This window comes from Arctopsyche grandis, chromosome 11 (genome assembly GCF_051622035.1).
Source record: "Arctopsyche grandis isolate Sample6627 chromosome 11, ASM5162203v2, whole genome shotgun sequence".
Lineage (NCBI taxonomy): Eukaryota > Metazoa > Arthropoda > Insecta > Trichoptera > Hydropsychidae > Arctopsyche > Arctopsyche grandis.
The window spans coordinates 18,560,279-18,583,736 of NC_135365.1; the positions used below are offsets into that span (position 1 = coordinate 18,560,279).

The window sequence follows — 23,458 nt, forward strand, 5'->3', positions numbered from 1 at the left end:
AATTGTAGGAAGGGCTTATAAAATTTTTTTTTTTTTTTCATTGAAAACTTTTAACTTCTGCAAAATTATTCTGGTTACGCCACTGGACTGGGCTGTATTTAATTTTGTTATATTGCTCGTGAATAAAATATGTACACTTTTAGTGAAAAAGCATCGTTAAAATTAATCAATTAATGAAATCCGACAATTATCAGAATAAATAGAAGGACATATCAAGAGAAGCAAAATCAGATAGGTAGTAGAATTATTCTATGTGCTTAAAAATATGAATCATCTTATTATAAATATGCAAATTTCGAAAAAAAGTCGAACTTCTAATATTCAGAAATTAATCAACGGAATAAATTTTATTTTTGGAACAATTTCCACCGCAGGAAAGTGTGAAAATTATATAGTTAAATATGTAAGAAATACATATGCAGTAGTATTATGTGTTCTGTCTATTTATTTTACCATCGATAAAAATCTCAATATATGGTCGGATATAAAAAACAATGACCTTTTAAGATGCGTATTAAACAGTTTGAATTTCACAAGTATACATTTTGGAGCTGCATCATGTTGGATTGCATCTGTTGTAATGCCAACGCTCAATCAAAAAATACTATTGAATAATCAAAAGATAAAGATATGGTTTATTTATGAAAAACCAAAAAATTACAATAAAATTACTTTAATATTATTATTAGCTTTAACAATTAATGTAATTATATATTCAACATGTATTTTTAACTATTTAAAGTACGGTAGTAATCCAATGATACTACAACTTTTTTGGATATGTTTTTCGACGCTAGTTACCGATTTTGCAGTATTGAAATTTGCAATCGAATAGTTATTAATAATCCAAAATGTTTGCACTCTAAATGTATGTTTGGAAAACATATACCTTGCTGAAAAGCAAAACACACAATCGATCAAATTCAAGAAGACAATGTCTACAATGGAAATTTTAGAATCTTTAAATAAATTGTATAACAATGTTAATAATTCAAAATTTCTTATAAACTGTGCGGTAAATTTTTTTTTGTTAATTTTATTTTCATACGAACATATGTATAAGGATTATTAAATAATACTTGAATCAAATGTTTTTAGTTGATTTTTCATGCAATATCGACATTTTCTGTACTAGTACTCGTTGTGAGTGCATTGATAGGTATAGGGAATGATGTAAGTAATATGTACCTATATATAGTTATAAATAATATAGTTTTTATCATTTACAATACTGATCTTTGCTATCTCATTACCATATACATATGTACAATTGGGTAGTTTCAAAAAGCTGGATTATATATGAAAATGAACATTGGCTGGAGCGTGCATCACGCTATGGTATTGATATTTCCAATATATTTATGTGAAAATTTGAAAACTATTAGCAATGAAACCAACAGATTTATATTCAAAATAAGTTTACTTCACATATCAGGTAAATTATTTTATGCACCACTAAAATATATACATACTCATGCCTGTATAATAAATTTATGCATTTTATTTCGTAGATTGTGAAATTCGAAAATTTAGAAGATTTTTGTTGTATCGTGATGTCAATGATTGCAGTGGATGCTTATTTTTATTTAATTATGATTTTTTAATTGGATTCATAGGAGGACTAGTAACTTACACAATTATTTTAATTCAAATGTATAGCCAGCCAAAGGTTATTTATTAAAAATACATATGTACGTTACAGTCAATGTAGGGGTTCCAAAAAACCGCCCGAAATAAAAAGCCGGTTTTCGGTTTTTTTTACAAATAAAAAGTTAAGTAAAAAAATGTAAATATGTATATATTTGCATAATATATATATATATATATATATATATATATATATATATATATATATATATATATATATCTATATTATGCAAAAAATAGTTTTTTATAAATTAAATTAAGTTATAAACATTATGAACTTTCATAAGATCATTACTTTATTATTATTACAAATATTACAAATAATACAATTTGCATTATATGTACATATATCACAGTCGTAAAATTGCATATCCTAAATACGCACATATAATTAAATGATTTAAATAAGCTACCATCAAGAATATATTATTTAAAAAATAATGTGTAACCTCGTAGAAAAAAATATATAATTGTGTAATCGTGAACTTAATATTAAGAACTGCTGAGATTCAAATATATATTATAGATAAAGAGATTTCAAAGTTGTTTTTACGCATCTGTTTTAGCTTAAAAAATCCAAAAGCAACCGTTGCAAATTTCGGAAACAAATTCATTTGATCACGAACATTTTAAATCCATAATAAAAGTAGGTATGTGGCCTCAATATTTAAAGGGCAATTCCTTCGAAGAAAAATCAATTAAATTTCGGAAATTCTTATGCATTTTGCCATAAATCTTTTTTTTTTTTTGCAATCGACCCGTCGGTCATAAGCAGATTTTATAACAATTTAATTTATCATAAATCATTTGACTACTTTTTTTGATGTTTTCAAGTACAAGGATTTGCGATAGATAAGAATGCTTTCTATACCTGAAGTTGGGTAGGTCATTGAAACTACATACTTTCAATAATATTTTATTGGTTTATGACCTGGTCCATTACTAAATCTCAAAGAAACCGCACAAGAAAGAAAGTAATGTAGCTTTTTTTTGTTCAAAGAAATGTACGCCTATTACCTAAGAGCGTTCGGTTTCGGTTTAACCGGTTAGAAGCCCTACAGTCAATGTGATAAATTTGCTTACTATTCATAACTAGTGTTGGGCCCGTTGATTTCAACGGGTGGTTTCGAAAAGGAATTGAAACTCGAATAAAAATAAAGTTAAAGATATTGAATCGACTGGTTTCGGAAAGAAATTGATGCACGAATTACGAATGACAAATTACGAAGTAATTACGAATTACGAATTACGTTTTGTGCATCGCCGACGCCCCGACGCCTTTGCCCCCAGCGCCCCCAATGCCTCCGCCACCTTCGCCCCCGGCGCTTCCGTCGCTCCGGGGCCTTCGACCCCAGCGCCGCCGACGCCTCCGGCGCCCGCAGAGCACCCAGCGCCCCCGATGCCTTCGGCACCCCGGGGCCTTCGCCCCCAGCACCGCCGACGCCTTTGGCGCCCCCAGCACCCCCGATGCCTTCGGCACCTCGGGGGCTTCGCCCCCAGCGCCGCCGACGCCTCCGGCGCCACCAATGCCTTGGGCACCCCGGGGGCTTCGCCCCCAGCGCCCCCGATGCCTTCGGCACGGGGAAATATGAAAAAAAATGAAAAATATGAAAAAACTGAAAAAATGAAAAAAATGAAAAAACTGAAAAAATGAAAATTATCAAAAAAATTAAAAAAACTGAAAAAACCTGAAAAAAACTGAAAAAAATTAAAAATATAAAAAAAATGAAGAAAAAAAAATTGTTCCCCATACTGGTTGATGGTTGATCGTCCGTCACATACAAATATACAAATATATATATTTAGCGACAGTCCGTTTTTATATATAGTATAGTATAATTAACAATATTATTATTTTTTTAAATTTCTGACAAAACTTTACCCTATATAATTTTAAATATCCTAACTTCTCCCCTTCTTAATTTGATAAATCACCAGTAATTATTGATATCACATTGGCAGTAGCATATATAAACATACCATGTATAAATATAAATAATATAAAATGTGTGTGTGTGTGATAAATTATTGTACAACAAGAATATTATCTATTAATGTAATAAATTAGATGAAAATGACATTAACATTTATGTGTTTATTTTAAAAACGAACACAATTAAATTCTATTGGGTATGTGTTTGTGATATATTATTTTTTAAGAAAATCCAATTGATTATTAAAAAAAAAAATTAGCATAATGGAATGTTGACTTATTTTAAATAAAAAATAATTAAGACGATATATATTGTATATACTACGATAGGTTTTCAAAGATGCTGGATATTTATTACATTAATGGTTTCCGATTGGACAATAACTCAATTTACAGTGGAGTCATTGATAACGATACAAAACTTTCAGATTCAGGAAAAAGTTTGCATCTTATCCGATCGTTTTCATACTTTTCCATCTTGCTCATTTTGGTCATTAATATAAATAAATGGATCCCCCACCATTACGTTGGTGCAAAAATATCGTGTAAGACGCGTTTGAAATTTGAATTTCTGAAAAGTGCCTGACGTCTATCCAGTTTTTAGTTTTAAACATAGATGGCGGTAATAACTATAAATGCAGTATACAGATAGATATACATTTAATAATTTCAGTTTCTTTTTCGAACTTCATTTACTTTCACCTTTCTTGTGCTGGTTTAATACCAGCCTGACATGGTAAAATCAATGGTTCATGTTAGTTTATTTTTAATACGACTAGCTATTTTCAATACGACTTGTTATTTTCAATATTTTTAAAATCTTTATTGATCATAAGTAGTCACCGGAGCCTGAGGGGGCCGTGTATTGTTCAAAGGTTGTAAATGCATTGTTAAAGGTTTGCCGAACAATGGATAGCACTGTGACTATCCTACCTCTAATCATAAGTTATGTAAGGAACAGGAGCATCTATTCTGGGAAAATTGAGGGCAGGTGGCAACCCTAGGCAACTCTAATATATTATACACATCAATGCGTAAAAGAATTACAAATGAAGCCAATAGATTAATTTTGAAATTGAGTGTTCATAAAGCATCAAGTACAATCATGTTAAATATATTCAGTGGCGTAGCTACCACGCTCGCAGACACCGCAGACCCCGCAAGGCGGGGGCGCGTGGAGAGGTGTTAGAAAGAGTCAAAAGATTTAAATACCTGAGTACTTGGTTAAATGGAGAGATGCACTTAGATGAAGATTTAAGAATCTGCATCGAGATCGCTAGAACAACGTTTATCAAAATTAAGGCGGCGCTTACAAACAAGCATCTCAATCTTCGTATGCGTTTGAGATTCGCAAAGAGCCACGTCTGGTCAGTGTTGCTACATGGATGCGAAACATGGACTCCAGAATGATCAGCCGCATCGAAGCTTTTGAGATGTGGGTCTGCAGGCGTATGCTGAAGATCCCGCAGACCTAAAAAAGATCAAATGAAGCTGGCCTCGGCATGATAGGGAGAGGCAGGGAACTTTTTTCTGTTATCAAGCGGATAAAGATGGAGAACCTCGTACACATGATACGGGGTCACAAAATACGAATTTCTCCGTTTCATAACCATGGAGAAAATATAAGTTAGGAAATGGATTAGCAAGAAGAAGTTGTCTTGGCTTCGAAACATGCGCATGTGGACCGATATGAGCGCCGAAGAACTGTTCCGAACCGCTGAAGACCAATGCAGATATCTAAAAATAATCGACGAAGTGGTCGCCAACGAGGTGGATGCGGACAAGGCATTAGAAGAAGAAAAATAAAAATCAAACCTTATATAAAAGTTAACCAAACATTCAGAAATTAATGAATGTAATAAATATTATGCTCCGTACAATTTTTGTAGAAATGTTGTGTTTTGTCTATATGCCTTACCATTGATCAAAATTGCCATATATGGATAAATACAAAAAAAAATCACTTGTTAAGACATGTATAAAACAGTTTGATTTTCAAATGAATAATAAATCTTTCTGCTTCTCTCACAATGCCAACAGTCTCTCAAAAAATTTTATGGAATAATCAAAAAAGCTGTATTCACAAGGCGTTTATGATTTGTTGTATTGCTCTTGAATAAAATATATGCACTTTTAATAAAAATGCCTTGTTAAAATTTATCAAATAATGAAATCTAACACTTATCAGAATTAATTGAATGACTTTTGTACATATATATTTTATTTTTCAAGAGAAGCAAAATCAGATAGGGTAGATAATCAGATAAATAAAATTAATATTTATTTAACCATAAATATGACCCGTGTTATGTATGTTAAAACAAAGCAAATCTCGATTAAAAGTCGAACTTCTAATATTCAGAAATTAATCAATGGAATAAATTTTATTTTTGGTACAATTTCCACCGCAGGAAAGTGTGAAAATTATATAGTTAAATATGTAAGAAATACATATGCAGTAGTATTATGTGTTCTGTCTATATATTTTACCATCGATAAAAATCTCCATATATGGTCGAATATGAAAAACAATGACCTGTTAAGATGTATATTAAACAGTTTGAATTTCACAAGTATAAATTTTGCAGCTGCATCATGTTGGATTGCATCTGTTGTAATGCCAACACTCAATCAAAAAATACTATTGAATAATCAAAAGATAAAGATATGGTTTATTTGTGAAAAAACACAAAATTACAACAAAATTGCTTTAATATTTTTATTCGCTTTAACAATTAATGTAATTATATATTCAACATGTATTTTTAACTATTTAAAGTACGGTAGTAATCCAATGATACTACAACTTATTTGGATATGTTTTTCGACGTTAGTTACTGATTGTGCAGTATTGAAATTTGCAATCGAATTGTTATTAATAATCCAAAATTTTTGCACTCTAAATGTATGTTTGAAAAACATATACCTTGCTAAAAAGCAAAACACACAATCGATCAAATTCAAGAAGACAATGTCTACAACGGAAATTTTAGAATCTTTAAATAAATTGTATAACAATGTTAATAATTCAAAATTTCTTATAAACGGTCCGGTAATTTTTTTTTGTCAATTTTATTTTCATACGACCGTTAAATGATTATTAAATAATACTTAAATCAAATGTTTTTAGTTGATTTTTCATGCAGTATCGACATTTTCTGTACTGGTACTCGTTGTGAGTGCATTGCTAAGGATAGGGAATGATGTAAGTAATATGTACCTATATATGTACATATATATAAATAATACCTTATATAGTTTTCATCATTCACAATACTAATCTTTGATATCTCTTAACCATACATATACATATGTACAATTGGATAGTTTCAAAAAGCTGGATTATATATGAAAATGAATATCGGCTGGTGCGTGCACCACGCTATGGTATTGATATTTCCAATATATTTATGTGAAAATTTGAAAACTATTAGCAATGAAACCAACAGATTGATATTCAAAATAAGTTTACTTCGCATATCAGGTAAATTATTTTATGCATCACTAAAATATATACTCATGCCTGTATAATAAATTTATGCATTTTATTTCGTAGATTGTGAAATTCGAAAATTTAGAAGATTTTTGTTGTATCGAGATGTCAATGATTGCAGTGGATGCTTATTTTTATTTAATTATGATTTTTTAGTTGGATTCTTAGGAGGACTAGTAACTTACACAATTATTTTAACTCAAATGTATTGCCAGCAAAAAACTTTTTATTAAAAATACGTATGTACATACATATGTACGTTACAGTCAATGTGATAAATTTGCTTACTATTAATAATAATCGGTCAGTATAATTAACAATATTATTATTTTTAATTTCTGACAAAACTTTACCCTATATAATTTTAAATATCCTAACTTATCCCCTTCTTAATTTGATAAATCACCAGTTATTATTGATATCACATTGGCAGTAGCATATATAAACATACCATGTATAAATATAAATAATATAAAATGTGTGTGTGTGTGATAAATTATTGCATAGCAAGAATATTATCTATTAATGTAATAAATTGGATGAAAATGACATTAAAATTCATGTGTTTATTTTAAAAACGAAAACAATTAAATTGTATTAGTTATTTGTTTAATTTAAATTCTATTAGGTATATTATTTTTTAGAGAAAACCCAATTGATTATTTAAAAAAAAACAATTAGCTTAATGGAATGTTGACTTATTTTAATTAAAAAAATAATTAAGACGATTATCAAAATTACATGTTACATCAATAGTTCTAGACTTTTTTGATAACAAAAAAAAGTTTAACTCCATAAAAATATTAAAAACTATTTCAGTATTTCTCATGAAGATCTCATGTGTATTTACACATACATTCATATAATAAATGAATATGGAGAACATACGAGCACATCAAATTAGACAAAAAAAGGAATTTGAAATATCTAAAATAATAATAGAACAACCGACTATTTTAAAGTATATTTACAAAATAAATTTATTGCTTGGTACACTTCCAATTTTGACAACTGGAAAATATTTTACAATCAAAGAAAGAATAAAAAAATTGCATGTGTTAATTTTATGTGTATCTTCAATATACTTCATGATTATTAATTGTCATTTTTTGTTGGATTCATTGGATAAACATCATTTACTTTCATATGTAATAAACAATTTGAGAATTGTAACTGCGACGATGTCAGCTATTGCGTGTTGGATTATGTCTTTTAAAAGGGCCACACCTTGCACGATACTATTAAACAATAAAAGCATTGAGAGATTGTTGATAATAAACAAACATCAAAGTTTTCGAAATATAATCATAAAAATCATAATTTTAATTATCACATTAACAATCATAATGATGCTCGGTATTTTTATTTTTTATAAGTATATATATACTACGATAGGTTTCCAAAGGTGCTGGATATTTATAACATTAATGATTTCCGATTGGAGGATAATTCAATTTACAGTGGAGTCATTGATAACGATACAAAACTTCCAGACTTTAAATATGCATTTGGAAAGTTTTAGAGTAGACAAAGGAAAAAAAAAGAATTCAACATTTACCCAACATATATCAATAGAAAACGCTTTGGAAGCTTTGGATAAATTACACATCAATGCGTTACTTTCAAAATCTTCCATCAGATATATGGTACAATGGCCACTTGTGTATGTATAGTACTTAGTTGTAAAGCTTTTTTATGAATGAAGTACATACATATAGATTTAATAATTTCAGTTTCTTTTTCGAACTTCATTTACTTTCACATTTCTTGTGCTGGTATCAACTGACATGGTAAAAGCAATGGTTCATGTAAGTTTATTTCTATTTTCAATACGATTAGAGTTGTCACTTATTTTTTATTATAAGTTATGTAAGGAACAGGAACATCTATTCTTGGAAAATTAGGACAGGTGGCAACCCTAGGCAACTCTTACATATGTATATATATGTATATATATATATATATATATATATATATATATATATATATATATATATATATATATGTATATATGTATATATATATATATATATATATATATATATATATATATATATATATTTTTATTTTTTTTATTTTTATTTTACATATATACCAGGAAGGCCTTACAGGTAAATCCCAATGCGCCTTCCTGGCCAATTACAAATACAAATGCAGCATTTTTTTTATTATAAGTCGTTGAATTGCGAGACACTGAAAAAACTCGCAAATTAACGAGACATCTATGAATTGTACATAAATTTTTATTGTACATCCATCAAATTTCAAATAGTGGTGACATAGTAGGTAGGAAGGATTTTTAGCCAATTTTTTTTTCCGGGAACCGTTTCAACAATGAAAATCAGAGAAAATTGGCAAACTCTGATAGGAAACGATCAACCTGGAGTCACAAATCCAGGTCTGACCAACAGCACACTCTGAAAAATTCATTTTCATTCAGGGATAGAACCCGGCACCTTCTTGACGGTAAGCAGAAGCTTAACGTCCGAGCTATGCTGCTGGCTGTATGTATATATGTATATATATATATATATATGTATATATATTTGTCTGGTAGTCTGCGCTCATCATTGCTTTCATGATTGATTGTGATTTATGAGTGGAACTAAGATTTACTCTCTTCCATTTGGGCCTCAGTTTTTTTTTGTATTTGCAGTTGGTTCTTTTTTATTGGAACTGGCTGTAGGTGTAAGGCATTCCATATGTTATATTTGATATTTTTACGTTATCTATGTTTTTGTCTGTGTATATACATTTTTATATTTATTTTTCTTTCTCTTTTTCTTTTATAAGTCATTCGTTTATTTTATGTTTTTAATAATTTGTAATTATTATTATTTTCCGCTATTATATAGCTTATTATTTTTATGATTGTGTCAAATGTGTTGTTTGTATATGTTTTGTTTTTGTTATGTCTAATTTCTTTAGTTATTATTTTGTTTATTTTCTGTTATATTTTTGACCTTTGTGGCGCATTAGGAATTCCTGTGATGCTACAATGGTCCAAACTTTAAATAAATACATATATGTATGTATATACATAGAAATTATAATTATTTATAGTTTGAGGAAACCACAATGAAAATGTTCTTGGGATGTATGTGGGTGGTTTATCACACCGTGATATTGGTGACACCAATCTACTTATGCGAAAATTTAAAAAGAATTACAAATGAAGCCAATAGATTAATTTTGAAATTGAGTATTCATAAAGTATCAGGTATAATCAAGTAAAATATACTTTTTAAAGTGGTTTGAGGAAAATTAAAATTTCATTTGAATTATATTTCATTACAGATCCTCTGATTCAACAGCTGAAGACAGTATCACTCCATCACAATAAGAATGATTGCAGCGGATGTTTGTTTTTATTTAATTATGAATTTCTTCAATCATTCCTGGCAGCCTTAACCACATATACAATCATTTTGACCCAAGAAAACGATCATATTATTCATTGATTGAATTTCAATACATAATTATTGAAAGTCATTAATATATAATACGTACGTACATATGTATGTAAATACATATATAGCATGTACATAAGTATAACTAATTACTGGGTCTACCCCACGGGATTAATGTGCGCGCGCAGAATACGGGAGGAGAAGCCTGTTCCTCTTGTTCCTGTTGTATCCTGCTCGCGCAAATTAAGTGAGTATTTACGTGAGTATGTAGATCTTTCGATTTTCGATCTTTGCCTTCCGATATTTGGTTTTTCGTGCATTTCTAATTCGATCCCGTAAGGTGCACCCTTAATTACTTTATATTTAAAGATTTGGTTTATTTGTGTAAACAGCAAAATTACTATAATTTTTTTTTGCATTAGCAATGATCGTAATTATACATATATTATGTATGTAACAGTAATAGTAGTCATTTGTCACACCGTTATAATTGAAAAAAATGTATACTTTCAATAAAACCATTAGAAACATAATCGTACATTTGTGTACATAATAAATTGAATTCTATTTGTCAAGAAGCAAAACTAGCAAGGTTATAAATGGGGAATATTAACATTATTTTAAAATAATGTTAATATTCCCCATTTATAATAAAGTCAATCTACAAATATGAAGCGATTCGTGTACATTAAACTAAAGCAAACCTCAGATAAAAGTCAACCAAATATTCAGAAATTAATTAATGGAATAAATTGTATGTTCGGTACAATTTCTACTATGGGACAGAGGGAAAATAATGTAGTAAAATATTCAAGAAATGCATATGTAGTAATATTGTGTGTTTTGTCTATATACCTTACCGTTAATCAAAATTGCCATATATGGACAAATATAAATAAAGACCACTTGTTAAGATATGTATTAAGCAGTTTGAATTACACATGTATAAATCTTTCGGCCATATCATGTTGGATAGCTACCCTCACAATGCCAACAGTCACTCAAAAAATATTATGGAATAATCAAAAAATCATAAGATTTTTCACTCATGTAAAACAACAAAATCACTTTGATAATCACTTTTGCATTGACGATAATCGTTATTTTATTTTCAATCTGCTTGTTTGTCTATTTCAAGTATATTTATAAACCTGTGGGAATGGTGGCAATTTGGATTTTTTTTTGATAGTTGTTAATGATTGCACAATACTCAGATTTGCAGTCGAATTGTTATTAACAATACAAAATTTTTGCACTCTAAATGCATGTTTGAAAAATATATCCATAGCTAAAAAAACACAGAACATACAATCTAAAAGGTATAAGAAGAAAATAACAATGACAAAAGTTTTGAAGGCTTTCAATAAATTGTATGACAATGTGAAAAATTCAAAATCCCTTTTTAGTTATATGGTAAAATTAATTATACTAATTTTCTAGAGTTACGACCAAGTGTAATATGTAAATAATATGAAATTGAAATATATTAGTTATACAATTATAATATTAAATTGAATTATTTTTTTCATGCAATATCCACATTTTCCGTGTTAGCATTGATTGTGAGTGCATTGATAGGGATAAGGAGTGATGTAAGTACATATGTACATACATATTTATTTACCAGTGGCGTGCTATCATTGGACTAGAGGTACTAACTAGGCTAGTCCCTTAAAATTTAAAAATATCAACAATTCAACAACAATACATTCAAATCATTGTCCATATTGATATTGTTCACTCGGATAAGCAATGTTCAGAAACCTGAATCGGCCCTAACTGAGGTAGTGGATTGTTAAGATATGGTCCGCCGCATCGTTCGTTTGCACGGACTCGCTGTCTCATTTCTATTCCTCTTACGGTATAGGCGTTCCATGGAAGACAAAACATTTTTTTATTTACTCATCTCTCCAAGCGTTTATGAATATCCACCAAGAATATTTTGATTTGAGTCTATCAAATATCATTCTGGACTTTTTTTTTTTTTTGTATTAAAATAACACATTTACACAGAGCTCTCCGAGTACAAATATGGCAAGGGACTCGGCTGACGAAACGATTCCCTCTTAACAAATCATTGCGGAGCGCGCGGAAACAAATAACGAGGCATTGGAATGTTGAATGTTGATTGATTTTTCGATAAATCATTCATATGATTAAGTTTTGAATACAAACAAGATGTCATTAAGAAAATTAGGCTACTTAGGATATTTCTGTTAGCACAAAATTGAAAAATTATACTCATCACATCAAGACAGATTATTATAATTTAAAAATTAAAAATATTTTTTTTGTCCAAACCTAGTCCCTTGTTTTAAAAATAAAGGCACGCCACTGGTATGTACATAAAGGATAAAAATTTGTAATTTGATTACACTGAGCAACAAAAAATCACGTTTTTGAGTTACCAGAGCGGAGACTAGCCAATCTTTACTAAGTTTGACCCACTAAATTCGAATATGATATTGATTTTTGTTGGTGGGTGATCGTTTACGAGATATGAGCGTTTAAAAAAATCCGCGATTTTTACAGTTTTTTGGCTTTTGCGGTCTTTAACTCAAAATTTAGGATTGTTACGCTCAAAGTGAGTATTGGAATCAATAGTCAGATATTTTTCTTATTAATTGTTATATTTCATTGCTTTAAAATACTTCTAATTAATTGTCTAGCGAATTTTAAAAGTCAAAAATATATTTTTCTTTACGGATTTTTTTCCCGTGCTATTTTTCATTTATTTGGCAAATTTTTTATTTCACCACGTTTATAAGGATTGGTTTTCTATCTCAATATTTTTTTTTATCTAAACGTACTAACTAAAGCGGTAATTGCAATTTAAATGCTTTCGTTGTATATATGGTTGTATCACGTAATACTTTTAAAAACTGTCAAACTATGATGTTAATTGAATAATATGTTACTTAAATCAGTGCTTCCCAAATTGGGGGCCGCGACCCCCTGGGGGGCCGTAGGATTTCTCGCGGGGGCCGTGAAAATATTCAATTTAAAGTACAAATATTCATTTATGAATATTTTTCCACATTACATATTTAGGGATTTAGGGAATGTATATATTTAAGAAAATATTTCCCAAACTTGAATGAGGATGAAAAGAACAACTTGATAAGAACACCATTTGCCAAATCCTTAAAATATGATCATATTATATTATGTGGACAGCCCAAGAAGAGTTGATCGATATCAGATCAGATAATTTGCTTGAAGTGGAATTTAATGAAAAAAGTATTTCGGAATTTTGGTTAAGGCGACAGCAATAATATCCTGCTATTGGAAAAGAATCCCTGGTAAATCTTATTGCTTTCGCGACTACGTACCTATGCGAAACAGCATTTTCATCATTACTTATATTAAAAAATAAGCAAAGGTCATGCATTTCTACAGAGACTTTGGAAGATGCTTTTCGAGTTAGCATTTCTGACATTGAACCCGATATCGATTTGTTATGTAAAAACATGCGACCTCATCTATCGCATTAAATTGTTTCATGTGTGTATAGATTTTATATTAGAAAAATGATTTTAAGAAAGTTCCTATAATTTAGTACTGAATATAAATATGTGTATTATAATTGTAATAATTACTGCCAAATAAACCTTTTAACTAGAAAAAAAAAATTTAGGGGCCGGGAATTAATTATTTCAAATTTAGGGGGTCGTGACATGAAAGTAATTGGGAAACACTGACTTAAATGATCAATTTACTTATAAAAATGTATCCCATGTTGTTTATTGTGTGTTTTCGAATACATTGTGCAATTTTTAACGATGCACTTGCCCATTGCCCTTGCCTAGAGAAGTTTTATCGGATATACGCCAACCACCAAGCATCAAATACGACTGATGCTAAAATTATTTAGGAATGTCTGTGGACAATCATCATTTGACAACAACATAACGCCTAAAGCCACTTATATTATTATAACATTTCTCTGGGTATATTAGACTAGTGATTTTATCCAGCTTCCCTCGGTATTTGTAATATAAACTACTTAACATGGCTAATATTATTAAATTTATTTGAATATTAATTTTTTTTTATTTTTTATTAAATTTAACGCCACGGATTCTACAAACCAAAACTTACATACATACATACATACAAAGTCTGTTTCGAAATTGCATATTAGATTGTATTACTATCATCGTAAATGTTTTATATATCAAGTAAATTATATGTATACTCGAAAATAAGTCCTAGTGGAGTTTTCGAGTGTAAAATTAATATACGATCAGTCTTATTTTTGGGGAAAGATGGTATAAATGTATGTATATATTTTTATACAAGTATCCATATTTTTAGTAGCTTTACTCCAATTTGCGACTCTATTCAAGTTCAAGCTATGAAAAGTATTGTATTGAAAACTATTATCAACAAATAGACTGTATTATTTTAACAGTCAAAGATATAAAGACATACATTTATTATTAAAACAAGTGAACGAAGCTAATATTATACCTGATTTCTGGGATATTTTATAATATGACAGCTTTGCAGTTACGGGCAATTCGGCCAGAATTGTACTTTCCATTATGTATTCTTTGGTGGGGTAACTGTAATGATTTGCTTTATATATGTATATTAACAAAAATATTTTAAAAGAATTAAGAATTAACTACTCACCAAATACACTAAACCCTATGAAATATTTGACAAACTTTTTTTCTATGAAGAGAACACGTTTATTATGTGTTAGAATTTGTAATATGTATTTATATGAAGTGAAAATTTAAATTTAATAAGTCAATTGCACACTTTTATTGACAGGACAAAGACAATATCATCAGTTGTTGATATTTCAATGTGCATTTTTTTAGAACACTATAATAAAATTAATACAATGTTCAGGAAAAAATTGAAGCAATGTTTATGTGCATATTTTTATTAATTAAAATAGTTTTTACAACTCTAAGAATTAACTAACACAGGGATTACTTTTTTAGAATATTTTTTATCGTGGCAAAACTTGCAAAGCGATAAGTAAATCATTATAGTTTCTTTAGTTACATTACAATAGTTTTTCTTTAATTCTTGTGCCATTCGGTTTCGTCCTCCATGGCCAGTCGAAAAATGCGCATTGTGTATAATGTCAAATAATTCATCTGTCGATATATAATATTGCACTTGCATATTGTTTAATGCATTTACTGGTTTTATCAATTTCTCTCGGTCATCAACAACAAGAATGTCATACCGGGCTAGACATCGGTAATCTGGAGTCTCCTTCTTTTTCTTTACTTTGGTTTCTTTCACACGGTTTATCAATGTTATATATTGGTCGCTTGTTATAAAGAAATTGTTATCATCGCGTTTTTTCTGCAACACTTCACGAAGCTTGTTTTCAAATTGTTGTTTCAGTGTCGTTGGACTACTTGTGGATGGTATTGATTTCCAGGTAAATACTAAAATATTAAAAATAGTTTAATAATTATTTAGAGTTTTCATTGCATAGTTAATGATATGTACATACATTCAGTTATAGTTTTATGTAATTAAAATGAAATATGAACTCTTTACATGCATATGTATTTTTTTTTTAATTTTCATAATAATAAACTCATAACAATTCTACAGAAACAATCATATAGATATGAAATTTAATAACATTAATAAATATATTTAGCTTAAGTTACGACTATGCATACATACATATGTACATTCACACATACATATGTAAAACAATAATTTATTTAAATCTATACAATAAAATATAGCAATTTAGTAAGCTGTATAGAAGAATATTTTGATTACTTATCAACAATGACTACCTTAACCATTACAATAACAATTTTATAAAATTTATCACTCAAGAAATATGTGATTTTGTGCAATTTTTTTCTCTGAAAAGTAAATAAATTAAATATCAAATGTGCGTGTGGTGATTTTTAACATAAATTAATTTATTATTTAAAGTGTAGACATAGGCGTGACACTTCTTAGAACTTTTCTTTGTGCACACCCAATGCCGTTCGCCCCTTTTATTTTGTCGTCTATATCCAAATATATAGGAGCCAATACGAAGAGCCATACCACCTCGGCGGGATAAGGCATATGTAATACCTGAAATTATAAAATTGTTATAGACAAAATAAATACAACATATTATTTTTTTTACATTTTTGAATATACAGAGATACAAACAGAGAATGCACATTGATAGACAGAAAAATCATAACTGAATGTTTTTGTCATCGAAGAGTGAACTATATATGTACATACCAACTTCTCATGTGTGAAGAAATAGGAATTTTAATTCAATATGAATTGCATGTAAGAAACCAGATATTTTGGAAACGTGGCAGTAAGAAATAATAAAAGGCAGTTATTGTAATACATGTATAATATATTTAAACAGATTAATAACAATTTTCAATGTACATATGTTACATGTCACAAAATTACATTACTTCATTTCAACAGGTTCTAAATATGAAAAAAGTATCAAAAAAATTGGAAGTGAGTCTTACCTTCGAATATCAACTGAATAATATCTAGAAACGTGTGGACTTACTCATGAAATAATAGATAAGATAAATATAAAGGTACAATCAACGATATATGTGGAAGAAAAGATAAAATGAAACTCAAATGGATAGATAATATGATGAAATGAAATATGACAGCTCAGCAATCACGGTCTGAGGTCCCGCCCTTCTCCGAGATAACCTCTACTAGTCATACGTCATACGTCACACTACATCTTATTTTTACTTGATAAGTATTGCCGAAATAGCATTTTTCACGGCCTACTCGTTCATCTGTTTCGATCTAAGGAAAACATTGATGTCGTTGACGTTGTCTATGCGTTGTGTGTTGTTTGTTTATAAACTTTGTCGAGGACACAAAAGGTTTTTAGTAATATCACAGGGTTTTTATTTTATAACTTTAAAATCAAAGTCGCCACCGGCTGTACTCTTTCCCTATTGTAATTTTTTGTCAACTTCTTTTGAAGTCACTGCTAAGACTCACAACCTAGAAAAAATACATGGGACTTCCAAAATCGTCAAGTAAAATTGTTTTTAATTTCCTTATTTTTGTCTACAGAAAGATTTTTGATTTTATCAAATGTTCATCCTTCTCTCTCTATATACAAAAGATAATATATTTTTTGTAAATATGTATAAATAATTTAATAACATTTAAAAGTTTTTAAAAGTATTTACAATAAAGTAAATAAAATCTTTTAGGAATCAGTTCAGTACTTGTGGTATTTGTGCGGTAGCAAAAATTTAAAGCAATAAAAACAATAAATTACGTAAAATTTATATACAGTTAGTTGAAACTAATATAAATGTACTTAACATAACATCCCATTAGATAATGGTACGACCAAAATCAACAGTTTGGAATCGCTTTAAAAGAACTCAGCAAGAATCCGGAACAAGTAAGAAGTTTGCAGCTGTATGTAGGTATTGTGATACGAAATACAACTTTCCAAATGCTACAAAAATGACAAATCATATATCTACGTGCGCTAAATATTAAGAAAATAGCGAAAATAAAAAATCACGTAGTTGAGACACCACTTTTAATGGATCAATATTACTAACTTCTATAGATACAATAGATCAGCCCACTACTTTTGAATCTTCATGCATTGCATCTACTGCACGTTTACTTAGCATAAGACGTAGTCGAATAGAAACATAGTTTGAAAATATTACTGATTCTGAATGTCATCAACTTGATACAGCATTTGTTATAGCAATATATGCATCAAACTGTCCTTTATCAATTGTTGAAATATAAATACATAGAATTTTTAATGTCAAAGAGGATTTTGTATTATATGCATAAATTTTGAATAAATGTTGAATAAATGTTATATTTGACATCCAAATAATTTTATAAAAACTTTGTACTGTACTATGTACTAAAATATGTTGTATTATTTTGGTCAATTAAAAAATACAGTTTTATGTAAAAAAACTCCAATTTTCCCAAAAATTTCCGGTTTTTTTCCCGTTCGTTCAAAATTCTCATTTTTGCCCATCTCTAGTGCTGCTACCTTAAAGCCATACAATCATAGAAGTAGAATGCATAGAATCGCTCTCAGCCTCCAAAAATGTTGCTACAAAAACTCTGCGCGGCAGATTTTGTTCATTGTTTGCTAAACTTCGTCTCTCTCTCTCTCTCTTGTCTCTCTTCTGACTTTCCGTCTCTCTCTTCAACGGCTCACTTTTAGACGATACTTCTGTTAACAATGACCATTCTATGCATTCTACTTCTATGCATACAATAAAAAGAATGCTAAATCCGTATTTTACTGCTATTGCAATACTGACATGAAACGTGGACATGGTAGGAAAATGATGTATTACGGTATTGTTAGTGTTATTGTGCTACGGTGGGGGTATCTGTCATAGCCGCGGTCGAGTATTGTGTTGGGGTCGTGTTGCGCGACTGTTTTCCATTAAATGTACTCTAATTATCCATTTCTGAGTCCTAAATTTAATATACTATTCGGTTTCAGGTGATTGTTATAGCATTTTGCATTGAACTAAGCATAATTCTCCATGACCACTTCTCCAGCATGACTGAATTACCGCACTTCGATTCTGCACAGCATTTAACAATACCACCCATTCACCTAATAAAATAAGAAAAAAAACATTTTTTACAAGTATATATGAAGTTCTTTCCCCTAAAATACCCAAATTTGATGTACACAATAAACACATAAAATATATATGCAAGTCTTTCACTGTACCAAGCTTTGCTATACACATACATACATATATGCAATGTAAATTATGTATAATACTTATGTTTTGCTCTGTATATGCGCACTTTTTTCATCTGAGTACAACACTTTTTGAATACTGATTTTGAATACTTGATTTGATTTGAATGATTTTGAATACTGATTTACAAGCAAGGTTGAATTTTACTTGGTTATATATTATACAGGTACAAAGAAATCGTGGTCATTACGACCAACCAAATAATATTTTTTGTTTTTAATGCAAATACTGATGTTTATAATAAGCAGTGGCAGCTGGTGAAATTCTCCCCATCTCCATCGGAAAGCCTTACATATGTATACAAGCAGTGTTTTCAAGATTGTGACCGCACACACGCAACTAAGCTTGTTGACAATTTATGTAAATTTACTTTTTTGTAATTTTTTTTATTCTTTATAACAAAAAACTAATCAAAATTGTTGTTTCACTTTATCATATTCATTGCAATGCTTCGATATATAATGTATAGATGAGCCTTCAAAGTGTTTGGTTCCAATACTACCCGCACTTCTAACCCCCCGAGTCCCTCAAATCCCCTGACAAATTTCTATGGAAGGTCTATCTATACATTTTTTATCGATGTTGTATTAAAGGAAAAATTAATAAACATTTTCATCGAAGATTAAAAGCTCATTTAATATATGTAGTGAAAAGAATGATTTTGTAACGAAACAGTTGAATGCTTGTTAAAATAATTGCAATTTTTTTTATTTAAACAACAGCCTTGGATATGATTTGAAGCTTGTTATGGTGAAAAGTGACATGTAAAATAAAAAAAATGTTGAATTTCTTTATTTAATATTATATACTTTTTGTTCGATTCAACTATTATCTAATATTTAAATTGTATTAACCCTTTGAATGCTGACCAACGCCGATTGGCGTTTTGCTGATAAATCCATAGGCCTGCAAAACTTGCCGATAGGCGTTGTGAATTTTGCATGTAAAAAGTAAATAAAAACACTACCTGCTAAGCCTTTAAAGGTAGCATCGAAAAAAAAATATATTAAAAACGGGTTGTGTGATCCGTGTCATTCATTTGTCAACGTTTATAAAGACTCGCTTATACCGGAATTTCTGAATTTATAAGCATAGAATAACTCATTGGAAATCCCTAACTGTTGAGTATTTTAGATTGTGGCTTGGAATTTAGATTGTGAGCATTACATTTTAACATAACAATGAAGAAGATGGAACTAGTTTTGGAAAAATACATTCATCAATAGAATTTTTTTGTTTATTTTATATTGTTGCAAGATATATTAGAGAGTCTAAACACACCTTTACAAAACTCGAAATCCTCGACGGTAGTGATCTAGGGTTGGTTTGGATTAGCAACAATTTTTATACCTGCTTTCTATTGGATTTCTAAATAATTCTAGTTGGAAATGTAGCCGAAATTTTCAGCATGGCGGGCTTTCAACAGAAAAGACATCAGCACTCAAAGGGTTTAGATCATACTTTCCTGTTCCAACTTCAAATATACAAACACTTAATAATTTTGTTTTATTTTATTAAATTGGTGTTGTCCTCTTTAATAATGATTATACATACATTATTATATTCGGTTTTATTGGGTATTGTTTCATGATTGTGAATTCCATTATACATATATAAGGTAACTTAGTACAACCATTTAATATATATATTTATGGTGCTTACGAATGAATCTATTTTCAGTGAAAGTGATAACTTCTATGCGTGGAAAGCCACTAATTGTAATAGACAACTACTCATTTTACATGCAGAAGGCTCTACCTTCAGGAAAACAACGTTGGGCTTGTTCAACTCATAGTTACAGAGGTTGTCGTGCCAACATTTATACCTTTGAATCAGACATTATATCCATGAAAAATGAACACGATCACAAGCCACGGACCGGTTTGAGACAATCTGTTTCGTTGGACATCAACCCTGTAGTTAACTCTACACGATGACAATATTTATAAATTTTTTGTCGTATATTGATTTTTACTTCGTTTTTAATATTCAATATACGCAGATTGTTTCATTATGTTTACTGTTAAATTTTTAATGTAACTATGTATTTGTATGAATTATGAAATAGTTCAATATTAAATAAATTGTTTATTAATTAAATACGGCTTTTTGAATTTTATTTTAATTATTATTTTGTCAACTTTTGTAATCTCTATTTTTGAACGATCAATTAGTTATATAAACACATTTCCGTAGATTCTGAGAGAGTTAACTGGATATGATTTTTATTTAGTAAATCTTCGTCTGACTACTAACGTTTTCTTTTTCAGGTGAGAATTTACAAGAATATTTACAATGTTTAATATACATATTAAGTTCGTCAAACTTGCGTTTATTATAATTTTAAGAATTTACAGCAGTGTTAATTAAATGAAAACGTAATTCTGATAGGTCTATGCAAACGTTTAAATGCTTATTGAATGCGAACTTTCAAAAAATTCATTTGGAATAACCTATATAATGAAAAATTACATACATTAGAAGTGCTCGTTATTACTGTGAAATTATTCTTATTGTAAATAATTATAATATCTACGTTTATTTTGAGTAGCCAAATTCTAAAACCCGAAAGTTAATATTGTAAATATTTATAATTTTCAAATTTTTGTTGTTTTTATAGAATCAATACCAACAAAGCAAGGAAGTAAAAGAAAAACAATATCTTTATATACGAAGATTCAAATATTAGATCGTCTTAGGAATGGAGAAGGTTCTACTGCAGTAGCGAAATATTTCAATTTGAGTGAAGCCACCGTAAGAACAATTAAAAAGAATGAGAGCCACATCCGAGAAAGTGTAGCAGCAGGGACTTCCACAAGTTCCAAACGTACTGTGTACTCACGAGACATAAACATGGAAAATATGGAAAAACAATTGATGGCTTGGATAAAAGATTATAGCTGCAAGGGAATGCCACTCGATGGCACTACAATAAGACATTATGCTGTCACTATTTTCAATAACATTAAAATGGAAAATCCAACGACCACAAGTCGGCAGTGTGATTTTTCAGGAAGCAAAGGATGGTTTGAAAAGTTTAAAAAAAGGTATTCTTTAAAAGAAATGAAAACAAAGAGTGAAATCACACCAGGGGACTTAATTCTGTATTCAGTTGATAATGGAGCCGCAAGTAAACGATAGTTCCGAAGTTTTGTCATCAATGTGGACCATCTATAGAAGTGCTCTGGATCTTGTTTCAATCGACCGGTTCGTTTGACCAATTGTGGGGCGTAGTAATTTATGTATTACTCCGAAGCAGGAAGGGGGGGGAGAATTGGGAAAATGTGTGTCCAAGTGGAAATAACATGGTTCGTTAATAATAGAAAATAATCATGTATAGAAAATAACCACGTGAATTGTAAATAAAATAACTAACCATTTGATATATGATTTTTTTCTTTATATGAAACTTATTTTGTTTTATTCTTTTAAATCAAAAATAAACCCACATTTATTAACAAAATGTATTATATATATGCGTATTAATTTTTGTATACTAATTTTAAATTTTAGCCGAGTATGTGCTCTCTCGAAAGGGTAATTGCGTCCTCAAGTATCGTAACTACAGATTCTTCTTGCATTCGAAAAACAAGTCTGGATCTATAAGATGGACTTGCTCTAATGGTAATTATTGTGGGGCGTATGTATATACAGTTGATGATACGATACAGCGTGAAGGCAGACATCACAATCATAGTCCACCTAATCACATATAGAGCAAAAGATAATAATCTAAGTACTAGATTTCTTTAGAGGGATTTTAGAATACGTGTCTGATATTAGCATTAATAAATTTTTGATTTGTATGACAAAATATTGATTGATGATTCTTCAATACAATTTGGAACGGATTTAAATATAATGTAAGTATGACAATTACCCACTGTCTTCTTGCAGAAGTTTTTGGAATAATTTTAAATTTATTTCATGTGTAATATTTTGAAAAAGTATACCAAATTGTTATTGAATAATTTGAAATACATTGTCTTTTTATTAAAGCAATAATTTGTGTAGGTTCTTAAGATTTATTTTTCATTGAGATTGTTTGTAGTTCTTCCTATATTTAAAGCCTACATTGCTTTTGATGCCAAAGAGGATGACCGGAAAAATGCACTCGAGATAGTGCACTCTCCAGACATCCAAACTTTCAAAGATGCTCAAGGAGAACTAACGCAATACAATTATGTTATCTGAGAGCGCTAACCTTTTTTTTTGT

The 23,458-nt window shown here is 29.6% G+C and overlaps 1 protein-coding gene across 2 annotated transcripts in view; it reads right to left on the bottom strand.

The window, feature by feature from the left end:
* LOC143919269 (uncharacterized) overlaps positions 1-23,458 on the bottom strand; it is a 494,191-nt gene that overhangs the window by 185,464 nt on the left and 285,269 nt on the right. The window contains exon 5 of one of the 2 annotated variants that reach the window (XM_077441492.1): positions 14,548-15,900. The exons of the other annotated variant lie outside the window; for it this stretch is intronic. Coding sequence (XP_077297618.1) covers positions 15,407-15,900 — 494 coding nt within the window. The 3' untranslated portion in view covers positions 14,548-15,406. Of the gene's footprint in view, positions 1-14,547; positions 15,901-23,458 lie in introns of those variants that run through there. 2 annotated transcript variants of the gene reach the window in all.